Here is a 22,010-nt window from a genome sequence, read left to right on the forward strand (position 1 = left end):
GGTTTCTAACAGCAGCCGTGTGTTCTCCGTGACCGCCTTTCCTCGGCAAGGCGTTAACCGGCAGCGCCGGCGCTCGATCCCCATCCCGGGCGAGCCGGCTTCTGCCGAGGAGCCAATTCCAGGCGATGGGAACGGGGCACGCGTGTCCTCCCTCCTGGAAACTCGGTCTCAACGTAAACACCCGTGTGGCATTTAACAAAGCCCAGGCTGAGCCCTGTGTCAGACTTTCCCTTCCCAACCTGCTCCCTCCCTTTCGAGTCCCTCCAGCCACAGAAACTCCATGTGTTACAGCTGCCCTGGTGAAAAAGGAAACGACTGCAGCGCTGTCTGGATTTAAGCTCTGCTCTGGCCAGATAAATCTTCACTGCAACAATGGGACCTTTGGCTTCGGCTCAGGGTAGAGTCCTCCAAGTACGCCTTATCTCCTGGCGAAGCTCTGGGGTCAGGCGTTGGAGCTCGTTAAGTTCTGCTTTCGTTTAATTACAACCACGGGCTTTAGCAGCCTTCCCTGCTTGCCTCTCCCCTTCCTTTTTCCACCTCTGTAGGAATATTTTTGTCCCGAGCCGCGGCGCAGCCCCTGCGAGGGCAATTGGCCCCACGTGGCAGCAGGTTGGGTAGAAGATGGCTCTGCGTGAGAGCGGCATCGAGCCTGGGCGTCGATGCGACGCTCATCTGTGGCTTTGGGCCTTTCTGCCCCAAAAACGGGCGTCTGGGGCTGTTGTGTGCTCCAACCCTTCCCCATGGCAGCGCGGGGAGGGGTGCGGGGAGGCAAGCCACGGCTGCAAAAAAAAAAAAAAGCCCAAAACAGGGAGGAGCGAGATAAAAGCAACAACCGGAGAGGAGGAAAAAGGTCTGAGCCTTGCTGCCGGCGTGGGTGGGTGTGCGCAGCCTGGCAGGGCGAACGCGTCCCGGCCGGAAAGACGGGCTGGGTCGGAGCGGGGGGGGGGGGACACACACCCAGCAAAGGCCACCGTGGAAACCCTCCCTGCTCCATTCCCCTGATATTTTTGTGGTGGCCGAGCCGGTGGCAGCTCCGGCAGCCGCGGGGCCGTGGCTCCGGCACTGCGGCACGGTGCTGCTGGCCGCCCCGCGGTGACTCATAACTTCTGTGCCTCGACGGGGAGGCAGCACAGGAATAGTTACACACCAGCCGCCTGCGACGCGGAGGGAGTGGCTGCCGAAATATTTCAGGGCTGCGCTAAGCAACTAAAAATACACGTCAAACCCTCCTCCTCCTTTTTCCTTTTTAAATGTGTTTTCTTTCTTTCTATTTTTTTTTTTTTTTAATTCTTGTTTTTGATTGTCGGAGGCCCCCGCGCCCGGGGGCAGCGTGGCCCCTCGGGGCTTCCTCGGGGGACTGGTGTGGGTTTGGGGGCAGGCGCTGGCAGCCGGCGACTTCTTGTTTTCCCGGCTTGGTTCCTCTCTCCCTCCCTGTGGCGATGACCAAGAGGTGGCTTCCCCTGTGCGCCTGGTGCCTGCGGTGCAAATCCCGGGGCGGCAAACGCTCTCCTGCTTCTTCCCTTTTCGGGGGGGCGGCTCGGCGTTCCGGGAGGGCAGGGGGATGCGGGTGCATCCACGGTAGCTCGTGGGCATCTCGGCATCTTCCTTTGGGTCCAGGCCGTGTCCTCGGTCGGAGCCGTGGGTGTCGAGCGGCGGCGTGACACCTTGTCTCAGCTCCTGGCCGGAGCGGGATCAGGTGCTGCCGGTGTAATGGAGCCGTTTCCACGCAGGGAATGGTCCCGTCGGGGCCAGGGAAATGGGGAGAGCGGGAGCCACGCGGGGACCCGCCACGCTCGGAGGTGCGTGGATGCTCTGGTGAACGTGGCCCCGCTCAAGGCTCGTCGTGCCTCACCAAGGACCGGCGGCAGTGTGGGTTCATCCGAAATCCTCGCCGCCTGCTCCGGTGTAAATATAGCCGGCTGGCAGGTGGCGAGGCGCAACGTGACTCAGTGGGTGCTCGTGGGGACAAGCCGGGCTCCGACGCCTCCGGGAATAGCAGCTTCGGCCACCAGCACCCAGCCGAGGTGACGGTGGCACTGCCACCGGCTCCGTGGACGGGTCTGCCCTGCTCGTGCTCCCCACGGGTCTGCCCTCCCGGGAGGCGGAAGGGGCAGCTGAATCATGACCCTCATTAAACGCTCATTAAGAAAATGAAGCTGCTGGCTCGCCGCGGGCATCAGGCTGCCACCGGCGAGACAACCTGCGGTGTCTCCGGTTTGGGGACGAGGGACACGCGGGACGAGCACCACTGGTGATGGGGTGGGAGCACGTCGGGGGGGGCGGAAGACGCAGCAGCACGAGCCCCGGGGTGCTGCGACCCTCGGGGAGGGATGCCAGGGGGTGGCTGGGTTTTGCCGGCGGGTGCCTGCAGCAGCGGTTGGGCCCGGCCGGAGCGCGGCTCGTGGCTCGTATCCCTGGCCGCCGGCCAGCCGCTCTTCCAGGGAGGCCCCGGGGCCGGTTCGTTCCTCCCTGCGACTGATTAAAGCACCTACAGCCAAAGCTGGTTCTCATTTTGTCCCGCCGCAGCCCGGATTGCGATGGGGGGGGGGGGGACACACACGACACGCGGGGGTGCAGGCAGGGTGCGGGCAGGAGTACATATGTGGATGCCCATGGGGTGCAGGCAGCAATGTCCAGAGGTGCGTCCCCGGCCAGGGGGTCCCTGTGCGGTGCTGGGGTGAGGGGAGCCGCCCCCTGCACCCCCAGTCCCTGTCCCCCCCTCCTCAGTCCCTGTCCCTCGCCGGCCGGGTTTCGTCAGGACGGAAAGTCTGAACCTGCCGGTCCGGCCGCCGGCCGCACCCCTAATGACGGGTTTGCAGCGGAAACACGGATGGCGGCTTCACCTGGGAGCTCCTCGCCGGCCCAGCCCGCCGAGCCCCCGGGGACACCGGCACCGGCACCTCTGCCACCCTCCCTGGGTCAGGACACCGGGGACGGCGGGAGCCACGGGCTGGCAGGGATGGGGGAACCCCGGGGCACGGGGCTCGGTCGCGCTCTGGTTTGTTTGAGGTTTAATCAACTGGGTTTATTTGGGATTTAATTAACTGCAGCCGTGGCGGGAGGGTAGGTCCCTGTCGGTCCCAGCCCCCTCGTGCCTCAGTTTCCCCAGTGCCGGCACCGCACGTCCTAGCCCCGGGGGCTGCCACAGCCTTGTCCTGGTTGTCACTCGTGTCCCCTGCAGCCTCCCTGCAGCCAGGGCTGAGCCGTGCCGTGACCCCGTGCTGCGCTGCGCCGTGCTGTCCCCATGCCCGGTGCCGTGCCGTGCCGTGCCCCGTGCCATGCCATGCCATGCCGTCCCCACACCCTGTGCCACGCCGCACGCCGTGCCACGCTGTGCCAGTCGGCTGCGGTCGGGCAGGCAGGACGGGCACGCCGGGGCAGGGGCTCCTCGCTGCCCTTGCCCACACCGGGAGGGCAGAGGGCGCAGGGCCGGCACGGTACCGGCACAGCCGTCACCTCCGGCCTGGCACCGCCGGCACAGGGTCCCACCAGGCCCCCCACACCCCCAGGGCTGACACCGCAGATTTATCGCCCTCGTTAGCGCAGGCCTGGGACCATCTGGCTGCAATTAGGGGCGGCTCAGCGTCACCCCGGCCCCGGTGGCCCCGCGGTCCTGCCATGCGCCGCATGTCCCGGGCGAGCGGTGCCGGGACCCCTCGGCCTGCGCCGCGGGGGCCGCATCCTGCTGGCGCGGGGGGTTATCGTCGGTGACGTCAGCCGCTGACGCCGATCCACCCCCTCAGCCGCCCGCGGGCTTGGCCGGCCGTGACGTGCGACCGCCACCGCCGCCGCCATCGCTTAACTCCTTCCCCGCTGCCGGTTGAGCAGAGGCCCCGGGGGGGGGGGGGGGCCAGGCCCGGTTGACTCCCCGTGCCGCGGCACTGGGCCCAGCCGGAGCAGGCCGGAGCCGTGATGGCGCGACCCTACGGTGAACCACGGTTTGGCCGCCCGCCATGCGGCGGTGCCCACCGGTGCTCGCTGGGCAAACCCCACCGTCCCCGGTGCCACCGGGACACACCGGCGGCAAAACGTCGGGGCTGCGGTGCCGGGGCAGGGGGACGGACACGGGGACAGGCTGTGACAAGGGAGGAGCCGGGGGCACGCGCGCCATGGCGGCCCGGCCCGGTGTGTTTATTGATTTATCGCGCCCTTTTACAGACGGGGCCCGGTTCCCGGGGCCCGGTGCCGGTGCTCGGTGCCGGGACCCGCTCCGCCCCGCCCCTCCCTTTGTGCCCATCAGCCCCGGCGGGGCGCGCGGCGCGGGGCCACGTGACCGCCCCTCCCCCCTCCCCCCCCGCCCTGACGTCAGCCCAGGGGCCCTCGCGCTGTTGTCCCGTTTACCCGCCGGTCGCCCCGGCGACGGCGGGGGGCCAGGAGTAGGCGTGGCCCCGCCTCCCGGGGCGGAGGCCCCGCCCCCATGCAAAACGACGGCGGGCGAGGACGTCATCTGCAGCCAATGGGGGCCCGGCGCGGTGAGGTCACCGCGGCGGCGCCGCCTATTTAAAGCGGCGCGGGGGCCGCGGCGGCGGCAGACGCGTGTGTGCGCGCGCGCAAGAGCGGGGCCGCGGCCGGTGCCACCGGCGCATCCCCCGCCCTCCCCTCCCCCCCCGGCGCAGCGCTCGCCCCGTTCCTTTCCTTTCCTTTCCTTTTTTTCCCCCCCCCGCCCCGGCCCCGTTCCCCCGCAGCCGGGCGGGGGAGGAGGATGGAAACACCCTTCTACCATGATGATGTGTTGAGCGGCCTCGGCAGCGGCTTCGCCCCGTCCTCCGGCAGCAGCGGGCTCCTCCTGCCCTTCCCCGGCGGCAGCATGATGAAGAAGGACGCGCTCGGGATGGCGTTACCGGAGCAGGTGGCGGCGGCGTTGAAAGCACCGGGTGCGGCGAGCGGTGAAGCGGCGGGGTTGCTGGGCTCGGCCGAGCTGGGTCTGCTGAAGCTGGCGTCCCCCGAGCTGGAGCGGCTCATCATCCAGTCCAACGGGCTGGTGACCACCACGCCGACCAGCGGGCAGTTCCTCTACCCCAAAGCGGCCGCCTCAGAGGAGCAGGAGTTCGCCGAGGGTTTCGTTAAAGCGCTGGAGGACTTGCACAAGCAGAACCAGCTGGGCGGCGGCGCGGCGGGGAGCGGCGGCGGAGGAGGAGGAGGAGGCGGAGGAGGAGGTGGCGGCGGCGGCGGCGGCAGCAGCGGCGCGGGCGAGCTGCCCGCCGCCGGCCTGGCCCCGGAGCCGCCGGTGTACGCCAACCTCAGCAGCTACCCGGCGGTGAGCTACGCCGCCGACCCCGGCCCTTTCGCGGCGCCGCCTCCGCGGCTCCCCCCGCCGCCGCCGCCGCCGCCTCCACCACCGTTAAAGGACGAACCTCAGATCGTCCCGGAGGTGCCGAGCTTCGGGGAGAGCCCGCCGCTCTCCCCCATCGACATGGACACGCAGGAGCGTATCAAGGCGGAACGAAAGCGGCTGAGGAACCGCATCGCCGCCTCCAAGTGCCGCAAGAGGAAGCTGGAGCGGATCTCCCGCCTGGAGGAGAAGGTGAAGAGCCTCAAGAGCCAGAACACGGAGCTGGCCTCCACCGCCAGCCTGCTCCGCGAGCAGGTCGCCCAGCTCAAGCAGAAGGTCCTCAGCCACGTCAACAGCGGCTGCCAGCTCCTGCCCCAGCACCAGCACCAGGTGCCGGCTTACTGACCCACGGGGGAACCGAGGGGGGTTTCCCCCCCCCCCCCCTCCTCATGGCTTCCCGCTTCCCCCGGCCACAGACTTGAGGGGGGCCCGGGCACGGACTGAGGGGCCCCGCGGGACTGAGGGTGTGAGGGGAGGGAGAGGACGGAGGTCCTAGGGTGGGATTGGGGTGGGGTGGGTGGGGAAGAACCGGGGTGGTGGTGGTGGAAGGGGGGGGTGTGTGTGGGGGGAAGTGTGGGGGCCGCCCTCCCCCGCCCCGCGAACGGACTGAGGGGGAGCCCGGGCCGCCCCCGCCGGGACTCGCGGGTCCCCGAGACATTCCAGTCAGGCCCCAGTAAAACCCCGCGACACGGAGAGCCGCCTCTCGCTGTCTGCTGCGCCGAGGGGAGAGCGGGGGGGGGGGGGGGGGAAGAGACGGACACGGGGAACGGATGGGCCCGGCGGGGCCTGGCGCGGCGGCGCGGGCAGGAAGCGGCGCGGCCGGCTGCCATCTTGGGGCGGGCGAGGAAGGGGGGGGGGGGGAGAGAGAGCCGCCGGGGGGGGGGGGGTCTGGGGGGGTGATGGGGGTCGGAGGGGAGGGATGTGGGGAGAGTGGGGCTACCCCCGGGGTTGGGGGGCGGGGGGGGGGGGCTGTGGGAGCCCCTGGGAGGGGTGCGAGGGGGTGTTGGGGGGACTGGGGTTGCTGCAGGAGCTGGGGGGGGGGGGGGTCTTGTCAGGTGGTAGTGGAGGGTTTGGGTGTTGGGGGGCTCCCGTGGGGGGTGTCTGGGGTTACTGGGTGTCCCCGTGCGTGGGGAGGGGAACCCAGCTGCTTGTGGGGCTGTTGGTCCTGGCTGTGGCTCTGTCCTGGCTGCTGTCCTGCCAGCAGCCAGTGCCTCTGTGGGGGTGGGTTCACCAATCCCCCCCCATACACTGCCCTGGCACCCTGGGGTCACCCCATGGCACCCGGCTGGGCCCCGGTAAGGCTGGGCCTCCGCGGCTCCTCCCCGGACTTCTGGAACCGGCCTTCGCTTCCCAGCACCACCATCGCTCCTCCTCCGCGTCCTCCACCTGCGAGGCCCGGGCCCTGCTCCATCCCACGGAGCGGCACCCAAGGGATGGGACCCTCTTTCCCTGGAGCATTTGGGGACGGTGGCACGGACGGCAGGGAGGTCGGCCTGGCTGCCGCTGGGCTGCTCCGACTTGTTGCAGCCACGACGTGCCGTACCGTGCCAACACCGAGGATCGCCCTGCTGGCGGGGAGCCCGGCACACTGGGGCCCTGCCGTGGGCGGTGGTGGGGGGAACGTGGCCTTCCCCCGGGGGACCCGGCACGGTGCTGGGCCGGCTGTGGTTTGCCGGGAGGAAGCGCCCTTCCCCGCCACGCGGAAGCAGCCCTGTCCCAGCGCGGCCGTGCTGCACCCCGGATGTGCTGCTCTGGTACGGAGACAGATGGGACGTCCCCAGGTCCCCGTGGCAGAGCCAGCGCAGCCCCATGGCTGCGTCCAGCAGTGGCTCTAAGTGTCCCCATGTCCCTGCATACCCATGTTTCCAGGTCCCTGTGTCCTCATGTCTCTGTGTCCCCATGTCCCTTTGTCCCTGTGTCCCCACATCCCACCCGGACCCCTGTCCTCCTCGGGTTGATGCAGGCAGGGATGGCTCCCGGTGCCCGGGGTGGTCTCACGGTCGGTGGAGGGGCGTGGGGGAAACTGAGGCACGGGGTGGGGGGGGGGGGGGATCCTCCCGGGGCCCGCAGAGTCCCGGGGCTGCGGCGCCTCCCGGGGCCGGTAGGGAGCGCCGCGGGCGGGGTCGCCCCCGCCTCCCCCGGGGCGGATAAAGGCGGCGGGCGGCGGCAGAGCGGGCCCGGGGCGGCGGCATGGCCCGGGGCGCGCTCTTCCTCCTCCTGCTGCGCTGCTGCGCCTTTGCCCTGCTCGCTACAGGTACCGGGGGATGGGGGGCACCGGCCACCGCGGTGGGGCCGTACACCCCGGGGGTCTCCGTCGGGTCCTGGGGGCACTTGAAGGTCTGTGCACCCCGCAGCACCGGGGGGGGGGGGGGGCTGTGTGCTTCCCGGTGGCACCGGAGGGTGGGTCTGTGGCCTCCTCCCCACCCAGCCCTGCAGCACCGGGCACCGAGGAGGGGGTTCGGGTGCTCCGGGGCACCAGGGAGGTTTGGGGGGGGGGGTGTCCCGTGTGCTCCCCCGCACCCTGCACTGATGGGCTCACAGTGCTCTGGGGCCACCGGGCACTGGGGGGGGTCTATGTGCCTCCCAGGGCTGGGGTCACCGGGGGGCCCTACCATGCTCAGCCCAGCCCTGGGTGTTGCAGCGGGGCCAGATCCAGCCCTGCCCGGGGCAGCCAGGGACCTGTGGCACGGGGGTGGGCTGCACCCACTCCCCCGGGGGTCCCAGGAGGCTGTTGGGGACTGTCCCCCCCCGGGGGCTCACCAGGTTGGAGGTGAGCACCCTGCCTCTCCCGCGGCAGCACCAAAGGACAGGACGCAGCCCCAGTGCTGCCAAACCGGCTGGGCCGGCTGGTGCTCGCAGTGGTGTGGGTGCTCCGGCACCGCCTTGGCACTCTGGGGGCAAAAGGCCCCAGTACCCTGTGCTGCCGTGGGTTGTGCTGTGCCATGGCCCCCCATGTTTCCAGCCTGGGCCCCCAGCAGCCCCCCCCTGCACCCTGAGGTGCCTCGGCTCACCCGTCTCAACACGGAAGCTGATACCCAACGCTGGGTGCTTGGCCCTGGGTTCACTGTCATCCCAGCACAGGGTGGCAGCTGGATGGGAACAGCCCGTCTCGGTGGACCCGGCGGCTGTGGGGACCCACATCACCCAGCCATGCCAGTCCCCCTGGGTGCTGGCGCTGGGTGCCGGCTCTGCTGTGGGGCATTTCGCTCCAGCGTCCCCCGTGGGGCTGGGCTGGATCCACTCCACCTCTTTGCAAACAGGACTTTGGCAGATAAGGGCGCTGCCGGCACTGCCCAGCAAACGCTGCCACGTCCCACATGGCCATGGCGGAGCCCCCCTCACGGCCCGGCCCCGAGGGTGTCCGGTGGGTGCCGCGAGGGCCGGGCTGGCACATGTCCCTGTGCCGTGGCACATGCCCACCGCCGCCGCGCTGTTCTGCTCGTCCCCGGCAGTGCTGTGCCTGTGCTACAATGGCTTGGGAGGCTCTTCCTGACCCTGGATTTCTGGGATCCGATATTGGCTAAATCCTGGTTTTCTGGTCCTCTGTGTGTGGTGAAACCACCTGGAAAATGAGCACCACGAGGCTGGGAGCCGGGGCAGGCGCCGCTGCCCTTCCCGGGGCCCTGCCTGCCCCTGCCGGGGCCCTGCCGTGTCCTTGCTGACCAGCTCTCTCCTCCACGCTTTAGAGACAGTACGTGTCATCAATGCCAGCAGCACAGTGTCTCTAAGCAGCTCAGGGACAGCCGTGTCACCGTCTCCATCCAGGACACGGGGCTCAGCCACACCTCCATCTCCATCCAACACGACCACGGCACCGTCTCTGTCCCACTCAGCCATGCCCAGCTCCCCAGCCACGGGGCATCCATCCAGCTTGACAGCAGTGCCAACCTCGTCCTTGCCCAGGCCCTCTGGGCCGCCTCCTGCTCCCAGCTCACCAGCGCCCACGATGAGCCCCGGTCCCAGCAGCACCGTGGCCGGCAGCTCCGGAACAACACCAGCCATCGGTGGCAGCACCGCGGCCGGCAGCTCCAGAACAACACCGGCCATCGGCACCAGCACTGCGGCTGGCAGCTCCGGAACGACACCGGCCATCAGCGGCAGCACCGTGGCCACCAGCTCTGGAATGACACCAGCTATTGGCAGCAGCACCGCGGCCACCAGCTCCGGAACGACACCGGCCATCGGCACCAGCACCACGGCCGGCAGCTCCAGAACGACACCGGCCATCGGCACCAGCACCGTGGCCGCCAGCTCCGGAACGACACCGGCCATCGGCACCAACACCACGGCCGGCAGCTCCAGAACGACACCGGCCATCGGCACCAGCACCGTGGCCGCCAGCTCCGGAACGACACCAGCCATCGGCATCGGCACCAGCACCGCGGCCGGCAGCTTGGGTGAGAGCCAGGCTGGGGAGGCACCGTGCAGGCAGGGAGCCCCCAGACCTGCCCGCGGCCATGGGCACGGCAGCAGCCCCGGGTCCCCCCTAGACCCCCCACTCCGGGGCTGCACTCACAGGATGGGGCAGGGGGGCTCAGGGGTGCGGGACCCGGGTGAGCCCAGAGCCCCCCTGGGCTGCCCCATCCTCCTTGGGGGGGCAGGTTGAGAGCTCCCCCTTTCTCCCCCAGCCTCTGCGTTGCAGGACCCCGGCCAAGGAGGGTGGGAGGGCCCCAGGCTGGTCCCCTGTGGGTTGAGATGACACGGGAGCTGGGTGCCAGGTCTGTGAGGCGTGGGTCGGCGACGGCGAGGGGAGCTGGAGCCGGTCTTGAGCCCCCTCTCACCCCGAGAGCCGCCGCGGTGCTCGGAGGCTAGGCAGGAGGCTCAGCGGTGCTGGGTGGGTAAGGGGGTGCCTGTCTCACCCCCACAGCGCAGCCCCCCACCAAGCTCAACCCTGGTGTGGTCATCATCATCTGCCTCTTTGTCTGCGTGCTGGTGGGGGGAGCAGCGGTGCTGCTGGTGTGGCTGTGCCGGCGTGGGACCCCCCGCTTCCGCCACCTGGACGAGGTGCCCATGGTGCGTGGGGGGACCAGGGGGCGGCGGGGGGGCAGCGGGGCCGGGCTGCGGGTGCTCACCCCGCTCTCTCTCTCTTCCCTAGAGCAAGGTGACAGAGGGGTCCCCCATCGCCCACCACGCACCCAGGTGACCCCCCCACCGCAGCCCCCCGGGCTCCCCACGCTGCTGAATAAAGAAGCTGCTGCCTTGGCTCTGGTTTCCCGTCTGTGTGCTCTGCACCCTGCCTGGGGAAAACCCCCAGTCCTGGGAGAGGCCCCAACCGCTTTCGGGGTCCCCCGCACCAGGCTGGAGGCCCTGGGGTGCCCCCAGGCCGGGCAGGGTGGGTGCGGGGTGCGGTGCGGTGGTGCGCAGGGTGGTGGGGGCCGCGCAGCCCCCCCGGCGGGGTGGGATGGGAGGGAGCGCGCGGCCAGGCACGCACGTCGCCTTCCTTCTGCTCCGTTGCACTCGTCCGGGGCCGCGGCACGCCGCGAGGACCGCGGCACACCGCGAGGACCGGGTGCCGGTAAGGGACTGCGGGCGAGGGTGGGGGGCTGGTGGCAGCACGGACCCCGGTGCCAGGGCTTGGCATTGCCCAGGCTCGGGCTAAGGTGGCTCCCGGTGCCGGCCAGGGCGTGGGGGGCTCAGCCCTGGGGGACAGGGGGGCTTCGCAGGCACAACCAGCTGAGCCGCCCCCGGTGCGCCCCGGTTCCCTGGGGACGGTGGGTAACGGGTGCCCGTGGTTGATCATTAATGTGGCGCCGGTGGGTTCATGGCTTGGTGGGTGCTGCAGGCTGGGGGCCATCCTCGTGGCCTCGGGCCCACGTCCCCCGGGTGGCCCGTCCTCGTCCAGCCCTTGGGGGCACCCGGGGGGGGGCTGTGCCGGGGGGGGGGCTGGTGCGGGGCCCTGAAACCTCACGGGTGGGATAAACCCGCGTGTCCGGACCCCTGGGTGGCCCCGGTCACGGGGGGGGGGGCTCCCACGGCCAAGCCCCCACCGGCCACGGCTCCCGGAGCTCCCCCCCCCCCGCAGGGACGGTGATGCGACGGAGCCGGACGGCGCTGCCCTTCCTCGGCGCGGAGGTGAGACTGGCACCGGGGGCACCGGGGGCCACCGGGGGGGGGGCGAGGGTGTCCCCGGGGCGGGTGTCCCCGGTACGAGCGTCCTAGCGCCGGGCCCCCGGGCAGCAATAACCGGGATGGCGGCGCTCAGCAGGAGTTAATTATCCCCTTAATGGGCGGTTAATTATTATTCACCTCTGCGTAACTGCGCGCCGGCTCCGGGTTTTTTTCCGGCGGGGTCCCGGGGGAGGGGGGGGACGTGGGGACGGGGTGTCCCCTCCGGTGGCGGCGGGGGGGGGGGGGCGGTGTCCCGGCGGCTCCGTGCTCTGCGGACCGAGCCGCTCCCGGTGCACCGGCTGTGCCCTTGGCCCCGTGCCTCCCCCCCCCGGTGCCCCCGGGGTGCAGTGCGGCACCGTGCCCGGCAGGGGGCGCCAGCGCGCTACCGGCGCCCGGTGATGGGGGGGTTGCCGGGGGAGGGACCCCCGTGCTGCGGGGTGAGGGGGGGGGGACACACGACACACGGACACCGGGCAGCCCCCCGGGAGCAGCACCTTGCAGAGCTCCCCGGTACCCGCGCCCCTCACCGCCGCCCCGTTTCCCTGCAGCGCTGCCGCGACGCCACCGAAGCCGCCCCGTCGGGACCGGGACCGGGAGCGGGAGCGGCAGTGGGTGCTGTCCGCCGGCGTTTCTCCGGCAGCCCGTTGCTGCCGCCGCTGGGCTGCCGGTTGGCGGAGGCGGCCCGCGGCCCCGAGCCCGAGGGTGCCCGGGTGGTCTTCACCATCGAGGAGAGCGGTCCCAGCAGCGGCGACGAGTCCGAGCCCTCCCGGTAAGAGTGCAACGGGGAGGGGGGAGGTGTTTGCTCGCCCCGGTGGCACCGGGATGGGCTTACCGGGCAGGGTGCTGCCGTCGGTGCCGCTCCCGGTTTCAGCACCGGCGGGCGGACAGCGGCCCCGGGGCACCGGCACCGGCGGAGCACCCGGTGCCAGCAGCCGCCGTGGCACCGCTGGGCTTGGGACAAACCCCTCTGTCACTGTCCCCGCTGCTCCGGTGCCGGGATGTCCGTCCTGATTACCGTCTGTCCCTGTCACCCCCATCCCTGTCACCCCTGTCCCATCACCTCCATCCTTGTCACCTCCATCCCTGTCCCCCCCATCCCCATCACCCTGTCCCCATCCCTGTCCCCTCTGTCCCCATCACCCCTCCTCCATCACCTCCATCCTCGTCACCCCCATCCTCATCATCCCTATCCCCATCACCCCCATCCCTGTCCTCATCCCCTGTCCTCATCCTCCTCACCCTCTCCTTGTCCCCATCCCAGCCGGGTGCCACCGCAGGGCTGGCCTGGCCCTGCCCGGAGGTGACCTCGGTCCCTCCCGCTGTGGCTCGGCCCCGGCTCCGCTGCTGCAGGGTTATTTTTGGGCCATTCCACCCCCTGTCCCCCCCCCGTGCTTGTCCCAGCCCGGTTTGTGGGGACAGCATGGGGCTGGCACAGCCGAGGGACCTAGCTCCGGTGTCACTCGCCGTCCACCCCCTGCACAGACACGTGTCCGGCGGGGACAGCCGCAGCCCGGGAGGGGACAGGGACTGGCTGTCCTGGGGACGAGGACTGGTTGTCCTGCGGCCAGTCCTGCCCTGGCTGTCCCAGGGGCTGCTGGCTGCCAGGCAGCCCTGGGGGGGGCCAGCTCTGCCCCTGCCCCACTGTCCCCTGATGTCCCTCTGTCCCGGTGTCCCTCTGCCCTGATGTCCCCATGATCATGCTTGCAGTCCCTTGGAAGCGAGGGGGACCCCTCCACCAGGACCCCTATCCAGTGGGTTTCGGGGTCCCCGCAGGCGCTGCCGTGGCAGGGGGGCCCCGTTGCCGTCCCTCCTGGGTCCCCGCCAGCTGCTGGATATTTTTTGGGGCCGTCGGGAACAGCAGGTATCCATCCAGCTGCCTCGGCGGGCCGCGGCGTCAGGCTGGGCGGCCGCCAGCTCCCACGGCCGGGCCAGCGGCTCCCCCACGAGTGCCACTGCCACCGGCCGGGCCTCATCCTGCTGCTCCCTGTCCCCGTCGGGCATGGCCCCAGGAGGGGGCTCGGCACGGCAGCAAGGAGGGGCTGGGGGCACGATGTGAGCCCTGGGGCGGGTTTGGCTCTCACAGGTCCCTCAGTGGCACCGTGGCATGGCCACACCGTGTGTCCAGGATGCTCCAGGCTCAGACACGTCGCTTGGTGGCACTGTGGCACGGCCACACCGTGTGTCTGGGATGCTCCAGGCTCAGACACGTCACTCGGTGGCACCATGGCGTGTGCACACTGCGTGTCCGGGATGCTCCAGGCTCAGCCATGTCCCCCTGTGGCACCGTGGCGTGTCCACGCTGTGTGTGCGGGATGCTCCAGCCTCAGCCATGTCCCTCCGTGGCACCGTGGCGTGTCCACGCTGTGTGTGCGGGATGCTCCAGGCTCAGCCATGTCCCTCCGTGGCACCATGGCGTGTCCACACTGTGTGTGCAGGATGCTCCAGGCTCAGCCATGTCCCTCCGTGGCACTGTGGCGTGTCCACACTGTGTGTGCAGGATGCTCCAGGCTCAGCCGTGTCCCTCCGTGGCACCACGGCATGGCCACTCCGTATGTCCACGTCGCTCGGGGCTCAGCACGGCATTTTGCTGTGTGTCCGGGCAGAGCACCCCTGCCCTTTAGGGAGCAGCTGCCACCTCGGGGACAGCAGGGTGGCCAGTGGCAGGGGGCCAGCGAGGGACCACGTGCCCGGGCAGCCGGGTGCACACCAGGCCGGCGCAGCCGGGGGGGACCCGCTCCATGTGCCGGCTGCTGGAGCCAGACAGTTGTTTAATTTCCCAGGCGCGGGCGGGAGGGGGATGGAAAGTTTCCCGGGGCCGCCGGGGCCAGGGCTGGGACAGCCGCACGCTTCCTGCTCCGCACCGGCAGGCAGCGTGGCCTCACCGCCGTGCCGGGGGTCCCTGAGCTGCACCATGCTGCCCGCTGCCCACCAGTCGCCGGGGGCTTCGCCGGCGGCGTCCCCCCACAATTCCCCCCGCAATTCCCCCGTCCTCTTCAGGAAGCTCCTGATGAACCAGAGCATCCGCCTGCAGCGGCGCTTCACCGTGGCACATCCCCTCTGGTAAGGGGGGGGACGCTGGCGGGTCCCCGGCAAGGGGCCGTGCTCGGCCCCGGGCGGGCGGGAGGAGGCACCGGGCTGCACTGCCGGGACGGGGTCAGTGTGGACCCCCCCATGCTGTGGCATGTCCCCACGGCTGTGGGCCCACGGGGATGTTGGGGACGAGCAGGGGACAGCGGGGGTCACCACACAGCCAGGCGCTGAGGCGGGCAGGGGGGAGCCGCCGGCTGAGCATGGCTGAGCACGGGCGCACTCATTGCAGCGATGGCCAGGCAGGGACCCGGCAAGTGTGACAGGCATCTGCCCCACGGCGGGGGGGGGGCCGTGGCGGGGAGGGAGAGGGGCTTTTCCCGGCACAGCAAGGCACCAAACCACCCACCGCAGCACAGCCGGCACCTCGCTGCCCCCCCCCGCCATTGGAGCTATATAGGGTTTGGTTTTGGGGTGCTCCCCTGCCAGCACCCCGGTGTGCCAGCGGGTGCCGGCCCCACTTGTGTGGGCGCCGTGGGGATCAGCAGATCCCTCCTCAGCAGCAACAGCGTCTATTTATAGTGGCCCCCGGTGCCCCCCCCCCCCCGCCATCCGGCACCGCCTGGCGGTTATTAATGCCGACAGCCTGTCACCGAAACGAGGGGGTTTGATTTGGCACCAGCCCCGTGGCGGGGGCTCGTGTCCCCCCCTGCCCACCCTGGGGGCTCGGGGGGACTGTCCCCCTGGGGTGGCAGTGGGGTCAGAGGTGGTGGCACGGGGCCGGGAACAGACACGGGCATCACCCGCGGGGCCGTCGGAGCCACAATGCAGCTTTGTGTCCCCGGTACCATCGGGGACGCGAAGCAGAGGCAGGAAAACAAGGGGCTGCGGGACGGCATGACGCGGTGCCTGGCCGGCACTGCCGCTGCTGGGGACGGCCACGCCGCGGGGACCGGGGCTGCCGGTGGCACTGCCGGAGCAGGGAGATGCTGCCGGACAGCCGGTGCCCGTCCCGGAGGCACTCCTGCATCGGGTAGGTGCCGAGCTCCCTGCGGCGCGATGGAGACGGGGTGGCCCCAGTGGCACCCGCGCTTTCCCAGTTCACCCAGTGCTCTGGGGTGGCTCGTCCCCATCCCTGCGGTGGTGGCGGCTGCAGGAGGGGACAGGCACAGGGTGGCCCTCGCTGCGCCCCCGCGCGCAGCCTTTCCCATGACCCTGGGGCCAGCGGAGCAGGAGGGGGGTGAGGCGGCCACAGCCACCACGGGGACACCGCAGGGTCACCGTCCCTGTCCCACGTCCCCACAGACCCACACGGCTGGCAGGTGGCTCTGGTTGGGGTGTCCCCAGGCTGCCACCAGCGTGTCCCCGAGGGCCAGGGCTTGGCTTCCCCGGCGGCTTCTGTCCTTCAACGTCTCCTGGCTCTGTGCCGTGGCCGGGACACTGTCCCCTGCCCCGTGGGACACAGCGCCCCGAGCCAGGGTCGATGGAGGCTTTGGGGCTTTCGAGGAGTTGGGGCAATCGGGGACCATAGTGCTGGGGACAGGGAGGGGACGGGATGGGCAGGAGCCGGCCCGTCCCGGCATCTGTGGAGCCGGGGGCTTCAGGGCAGGGGGTCCTGTCCGACCTGGGTGATATGGCACAACCCGCCTTCGCTAGCCGGTGTCCCCAGTCGCAGACCTCACTGTGCTGGCAGGGTGCTGAGGGGGTCCATGTGCACTGAGTTGTGCCCGTTCTCAGCACCGGGGTGAAGGAGCTGGCGGGGCCACCGAGGCAGGGCGTGCTGGGCTGAATGGGACGGTGGCACGGAGAGCCCAGCAAACCTGGCGGCATCCCCCGGGCTGTGCCCCCACACCCGTGGCCTGAGGTCCCCATGCCACCTGCCCCATGCCAACCTTGTCCCCTCTCCCCTCACAGCTTTGACCTGCAGAATGGCCCCCCAGGCCGGGGCACGCTGGACCCCCAGGCCAGCCCGGGCGCGGGGCTGGTCCTGCAAGGCACCTTCCCCCACGGCCAGCGCCGCGAGTCCTTCCTCTACCGCTCCGACAGCGACTACGACCTGTCCCCAAAAGCCATGTCCCGCAACTCCTCCATCGCCAGCGACCTGTGAGTGTCCCCCCCCGCGAGTCCCCTGGGACTCCTGGTCCCCTCCCTGAGGCTCACACTCCCTTTGCTCCTGCAGGCATGGAGAAGACATGATCGTCACGCCATTCGCTCAGGTAGGTGCTGTCCCCGTGCTCCGGCGAGGAGGGGACACGGCCCTGCACCCAGCGCTGGGGTGGGTGTCCCGGGGGGTTCGCCTGACCCTAGCCCCCTCTCACCCCCCAGGTCCTGGCCAGCCTCCGCACCGTCCGGAGCAACCTGACCCATCTCCAGGACCGCACCGGCATCAAGTGAGTCAGCTGTGGGATGGGGAGGGCGAGGGTCTCGCCTGGGTGGGGACTCTGACCCACAGCAATGGGGGGGCACCACCCTGGGAGTCCCGGCCGCTCAGCCCCCCATGTTTCACAGGCGAGCATCGAGCAGCAGCCTGCCCTCCGGGAGCAAGGCCAGCCTCGCCGGTGAGTGCCGGGGGGGAAGATTGAGGGGGGGGATGACACGCTTTTGGGGCGAGCTGGTTGTCCCTATATCCCTGGGGATGGGTCCCGCTGGGCCCTGGGGGGGGGGGCAGAGCTGCGGCTTTGCCCTTTGGGATCCATGTCTGGTTTTCGGCAGCTCCTCCCGCCTGGCCGCCCTTCGCGCCGCGGCGGCGGTGGAAAGGCTCCCGTTGACGTCAAACCTTCCATTAATAAAACCCCGGCGGTGAGCGGGGCCCCACGGGAGCCCGGCTGCCCCGGGGCTGGCCGTCACCCCACGGGGACGGCATGGCACACCGCATGCTGGGGCTGCCGGGTGACAAGGACAGTGTGACGGGGCTGAGCCCCGCTGCCCAGGGATGCTCGACCCCGGCCCCGGCCGGTCCCCTGCATCCCTCTGTGTCCCCGGCCGCCCCGCTCAGGGGGTGATGTGAGCAGCCAAGCTGGTGAGCCCCCGGGCTCGGTGCGGCACAGCCACCCGCCGGGGCTCGGGGCGCTGCGGCCGGGACCCTGTGTGTGCCCCCGTGCCGGGTCGCCGTGCCGTCGGCAGATCCCTTGCCAAGCGGTGGGTGCCCCTGGCAGAAGATGCCCACCAGAAGCTCTCGCGGGAGACCCTGGAGGAGCTGGACTGGTGCCTGGACCAGCTGGAGACGCTACAGACCAGGCACTCGGTCAGCGAGATGGCCTCCAACAAGGTAAGGGTCCCCGGTACGGAGCCCCCCCATCACCCTGGGGGACACAGAGACCCCTGCAGCGCAGAGCCCCCGGGACGAGCAGCCGGGGGTCCTGCCTGCCCCCAGCACCGCTGAGCCCTGCCTGCTGCCCGCAGTTCAAAAGGATGCTGAACCGGGAGCTGACGCACCTCTCGGAGACCAGCCGCTCGGGGAACCAGGTCTCCGAGTACATCTCCAGCACCTTCCTGGGTGAGGACCCCCTCGGGGACACTGCCTGGTGTCACCTCTCTGCCGGCAGCAGGGCGGGCTTCGCGCCCGCAGGGACCTGGGCACGAATCCTGTGGCACCTGGTGGCACCGGGTGCCCTCGGGGACGGTATCAGCGGCCGGTCCCGCTTGCTTCTTGCAAAGAAATTAAATGGGGGGAGCGGGGCGGGGGGCTTTCCCAGGCGTCCCCGTGGGATTTGCTGCCTTGGGGGTGTCACAGCCTTTTTCCTAGCTGGGAGCGTTGGTGTATACTGGTGCATACTGGTGCACACTGGTGCGCTGGGGCTGTTGGGGCCGTCCCTGTGGCCCCGGGGAGGTGCCCAGGGCAGGGTCTGGGTCCCAAGGCAGGGGGTGGCCCCCGTGCAGGAGGGTGAGGGAAAGCGCTGGGCATCCTCCATACAGCCCCCCCCCTTGCCATGGTGTCGCGGTGTTATCCACGCCAGCTGATGTCATTGGCGTGACTGGGGGGATGCCGGGGGGGGATCGTGCTCCTGCCCTGCTCACGGCCCCCCCATGCCGGCCCAGACAAGCAGCATGAGGTGGAGATCCCTTCGGCGCTGGCCAAGGACAAGGAGAAGGAGCGGAGCAAGCGCCCCATGTCCCAGATCAGCGGCGTCAGGAAGCTCACGCACGGCTCCAGCCTCGCCGCCGCCGGCATCCCCCGCTTCGGGGTGCGGACGGACCAGGAGGGGCTGCTGGCCAAGGTGGGCCCCAGCGTGCGTGACCCGGCCGGCTGTGGGGTCCCCGGCACTGGCCCCGCATGGACTTCTGTCCCTCTGGTCCCCAGGAGCTGGAAGACACCAACAAGTGGGGGCTCAACGTGTTTAAAGTCGCCGAATACTCGGGCAACCGCCCGCTGACGGTCATCATGTACAGCATCTTCCAGGTGAGCATCCTAACGGGATGTCCCCATCCCCACGGCCGGATGGGGACGAGCCACCTCCCGCCTCCCTGCAGGAGCGTGACCTGATGAAGACCTTCCGCATCCCCGTCAACACCTTCATCACCTACATGCTGACGCTGGAGGACCACTACCACGCCGACGTGGCCTACCACAACAACATCCACGCTGCCGACGTGGCTCAGTCCACCCACGTCCTCCTCTCCACGCCCGCGCTGGAGGTGAGCCCTGGTCACCCAAGGCCACCAAGTGTGTCTGGCGGGGCCATAACACATCTCCAATGCTTTTTTTCACCATTCCTAGGCTGTCTTCACGGACCTGGAGATCATGGCTGCCATCTTCGCCAGCGCCATCCACGATGTTGACCACCCCGGTGTCTCCAACCAGTTTCTCATCAACACCAGTGAGCAGGGGTGCAGGGATGGAGCTGGGGAGGGTGCGGGGGACCCCGGCATCCAGGAGCCACCCTGGGGTGACCGATGCCGTCTCACAGACTCAGAGCTGGCGCTGATGTACAACGACGCCTCGGTGCTGGAGAACCACCACCTGGCCGTGGGCTTCAAGCTTCTCCAGGAGGAGAACTGCGACATCTTCCAAAACCTTAGCAAGAAGCAGAGGCAGTCACTCCGCAAAATGGCCATTGACATGGTACGGGGGGGGGCCCGGACCACCCCAGGGTGGGGGGGTCTGGGTTGGGGGGCTTTGTGGTGGGGTCAGGCTGAGCCCCGTTCCCGGCTTGCCATGCCCAGGTGCTGGCCACGGACATGTCCAAGCACATGAATCTGCTGGCGGATTTGAAAACCATGGTGGAGACCAAGAAGGTGACCAGCCTAGGGGTGCTGCTGCTGGACAACTACTCCGACCGGATCCAGGTGGGCGTGGGGACATGGGTGGGGAAACCTTCCTGGCATTGCAGGCCTTGGTCCTGGCTCCGGCCAGGGCTGCCGGGATGTCCTGTTTGATGCCACCACCCCTCCCAACCCCAGTTGGCTGTGGTCAAGGGCGTTCCTGGCACAGGGGCCCTGGGGGACAAAGGACTTCGGGTAAGCGACGCCGTGGCTGTGTCCGCAGGTCCTGCAGAACATGGTGCACTGCGCCGACCTCAGCAACCCCACGAAGCCGCTGGAGCTGTACCGGCAATGGACCGACCGCATCATGGTGGAGTTCTTCCGCCAAGGCGACTGGGAGCGGGAGAAGGGGATGGAGATCAGCCCCATGTGCGACAAGCACACCGCCTCCGTGGAGAAGTCCCAGGTAGGGCAGCGGCGTGGGGCCGGGGTGGGGGCCACAGGGCCAGGCTGGGGGCTCAACTCTGCCTTCCTCTAGGTGGGCTTCATCGACTTCATTGCCCACCCGCTGTGGGAGACGTGGGCCGACCTGGTGCACCCCGATGCCCAGGAGATCCTGGACACGCTGGAGGACAACCGGGAATGGTACCAGAGCATGATCCCGCGCAGTCCGTCCCCACCGCCCGAGGAACCCGGAGTGTCCCCCGCCACCACCGACAAGTTCCAGTTCGAGCTGACGCTGGAGGAGGAGGACGAGGAGGGGGAGTCGGACACGGAGCCAGAGGGGGCCGAGAGCCCCTTGGATGAGGACAACAGCGGCTCCAAGACACCAGCCACAGACGACTCGGAGTTGGCCGACACCGAGTACCTGTCACCTGGCCCCAGGGACCGAGACTTGCCTGTCACCCGCCCCAGGGACGTGGACAACCGGCGGGCGCTGGAGGGGACGCTGCCGAAGGATGGCGGCGGCGGTGGGCGCTCGGTGCCGGGGCCGGAGGGCAGTCAGGGGCTGTGCTTGGACACGGAGGGCAACGTCACATTCCTGCCCCTGAGCACGTAGCTGCATCGGCCGGTGGGTCCCCTCGCTGCCGCGGGGACGTGGGACTGGGCGCTGCCCCGGCAAGTGCTGGGGGCAGTGGAGAGCACCGGCACCGCCGGGACAGGGGTGGCTGCCGGGATGCGGAGGGACCCAAAGCGTGTCCCCGTGTGGGAGCTGGGCAGGTCCTGACAGGCACGAGGACGCTGCTCGCCCTCTCCCAGCGACTGTCCCCTGCTCCCACCCACTGTCCCCATCTACAGCTGCTGGGAACGGTCCCTGTCCCCTTCAGACAGGGCTTGGGGACACTGTGCTCCTGCCCCATCCCAGCCCTGGGGACATCGTGCCCCACAGGGCTCCAGGAAGAGGTCTCCCATGGGGCCAGGCATGGCCAAAAGCATTTCGGCGTCTCTCCGGGTGGCCCCTCACAGAACAGCAGCCCCACGGCGGGACGGCGAGGTGGGCGAAGGGTGCTGGTGACAGCCCCCAGCCCGAGGGACCTCGGTGTGGCCAGGCACCGGGGCACGGCACGGGCACGAGTCAGTGGTTTATTTATTTGGGGACAGGTTCACTTTTTAAAGCCTTTTGTAGCTCACTTTTTAATACAAGCCTCACCTAGGCGCACTCACACGCGTTCCTGTGGCAGAAAGACGTGTTTCTGCTCTGTGATCAGCACTCGAAATGCTGCGTTTGTACTTTGCACTTCGGGCCCTGGCGGGCGCTGCGACCCCCCCAGGCAGCCCCCGGGCTCCTATCAGTTTCTTCCTTCACCTTCCAGAGATTAAACTTGATTTGTTCCCCCCCAAATGTGAGCCTTGTAAGCGCCTTTTTACCGTGCAGCTGCCACGGAAGCCGTGGTCGTGCCGGTCAGGCCAATGTCCCCGGGGAACCGGCGTAGTGGGTGGCCCCGTCTCCTGCTGGGCACCGGGGAGGGCCCTGCTCTGTGTTTGAACAAAAGCGAGCTCCTCCCTGGAAACGTCGATCCATCACTGGCAAACACAACTGGCTAAGGTAAATATTTAATCGCCGGCTTGGCGCGGCGCAGAGCCCGTTCCCCTGCTCTTCCGCATTACTCCCAACGGTGATTTATATCTGCAAACATGTCCCCACCCGTGGCACTGCCCTGGCACGCAGGGCCCCACCAGCTCTCACCCACTGCTGGCCCCGTGCTCCCCCATCAGCAGCGGGGCCACGGGAGCCAGATGCTCCTTTCCCAGCCCAGCCGGTTTCCAGGGCTTGGCCGGGTGTGCCGGGTGCCGCACGGCCTGGCGGGTGGCTCTGTGCCATCCCTGCCTCGCGGGCGGG

General features: G+C 69.6%; 3 protein-coding genes across 3 annotated transcripts; all 3 read left to right on the forward strand.

Moving 5' to 3' along the window:
• Positions 1–4,588: 4,588 nt before the first annotated feature.
• Positions 4,589–5,816, forward strand: JUND (JunD proto-oncogene, AP-1 transcription factor subunit). The gene has a single exon (XM_050910693.1). The coding sequence runs from the start codon at positions 4,703–4,705 to the stop codon at positions 5,675–5,677; it is 975 nt and encodes a 324-aa protein (XP_050766650.1). The 5' UTR covers positions 4,589–4,702; the 3' UTR covers positions 5,678–5,816.
• A 3,106-nt stretch (positions 5,817–8,922) lies between these two features.
• On the forward strand, positions 8,923–10,498 carry LOC127025638 (uncharacterized). Its single transcript, XM_050910700.1, has 3 exons — positions 8,923–9,729; positions 10,200–10,345; positions 10,428–10,498. The coding sequence occupies exons 1-3, from the start codon at positions 9,168–9,170 to the stop codon at positions 10,473–10,475; spliced, it is 756 nt and encodes a 251-aa protein (XP_050766657.1). The 5' UTR covers positions 8,923–9,167; the 3' UTR covers positions 10,476–10,498.
• An 864-nt stretch (positions 10,499–11,362) lies between these two features.
• PDE4C (phosphodiesterase 4C) lies at positions 11,363–21,506 on the forward strand. Its single transcript, XM_050910786.1, is given in 20 exon segments — positions 11,363–11,404; positions 11,989–12,209; positions 13,576–13,725; positions 13,892–14,220; positions 14,223–14,305; positions 14,307–14,500; positions 16,382–16,570; positions 16,647–16,683; positions 16,793–16,857; positions 16,976–17,025; positions 17,623–17,735; positions 17,870–17,963; positions 18,506–18,684; positions 18,768–18,866; positions 18,938–19,102; positions 19,185–19,284; positions 19,375–19,529; positions 19,631–19,753; positions 19,953–20,135; positions 20,208–21,506. Coding segments are annotated over 20 exon segments (3,093 nt in total). The 3' UTR covers positions 20,730–21,506.
• Positions 21,507–22,010: the final 504 nt, after the last annotated feature.

The sequence above is a fragment of the Gymnogyps californianus genome, chromosome 24 (assembly GCF_018139145.2).
Source record: "Gymnogyps californianus isolate 813 chromosome 24, ASM1813914v2, whole genome shotgun sequence".
NCBI lineage: Eukaryota > Metazoa > Chordata > Aves > Accipitriformes > Cathartidae > Gymnogyps > Gymnogyps californianus.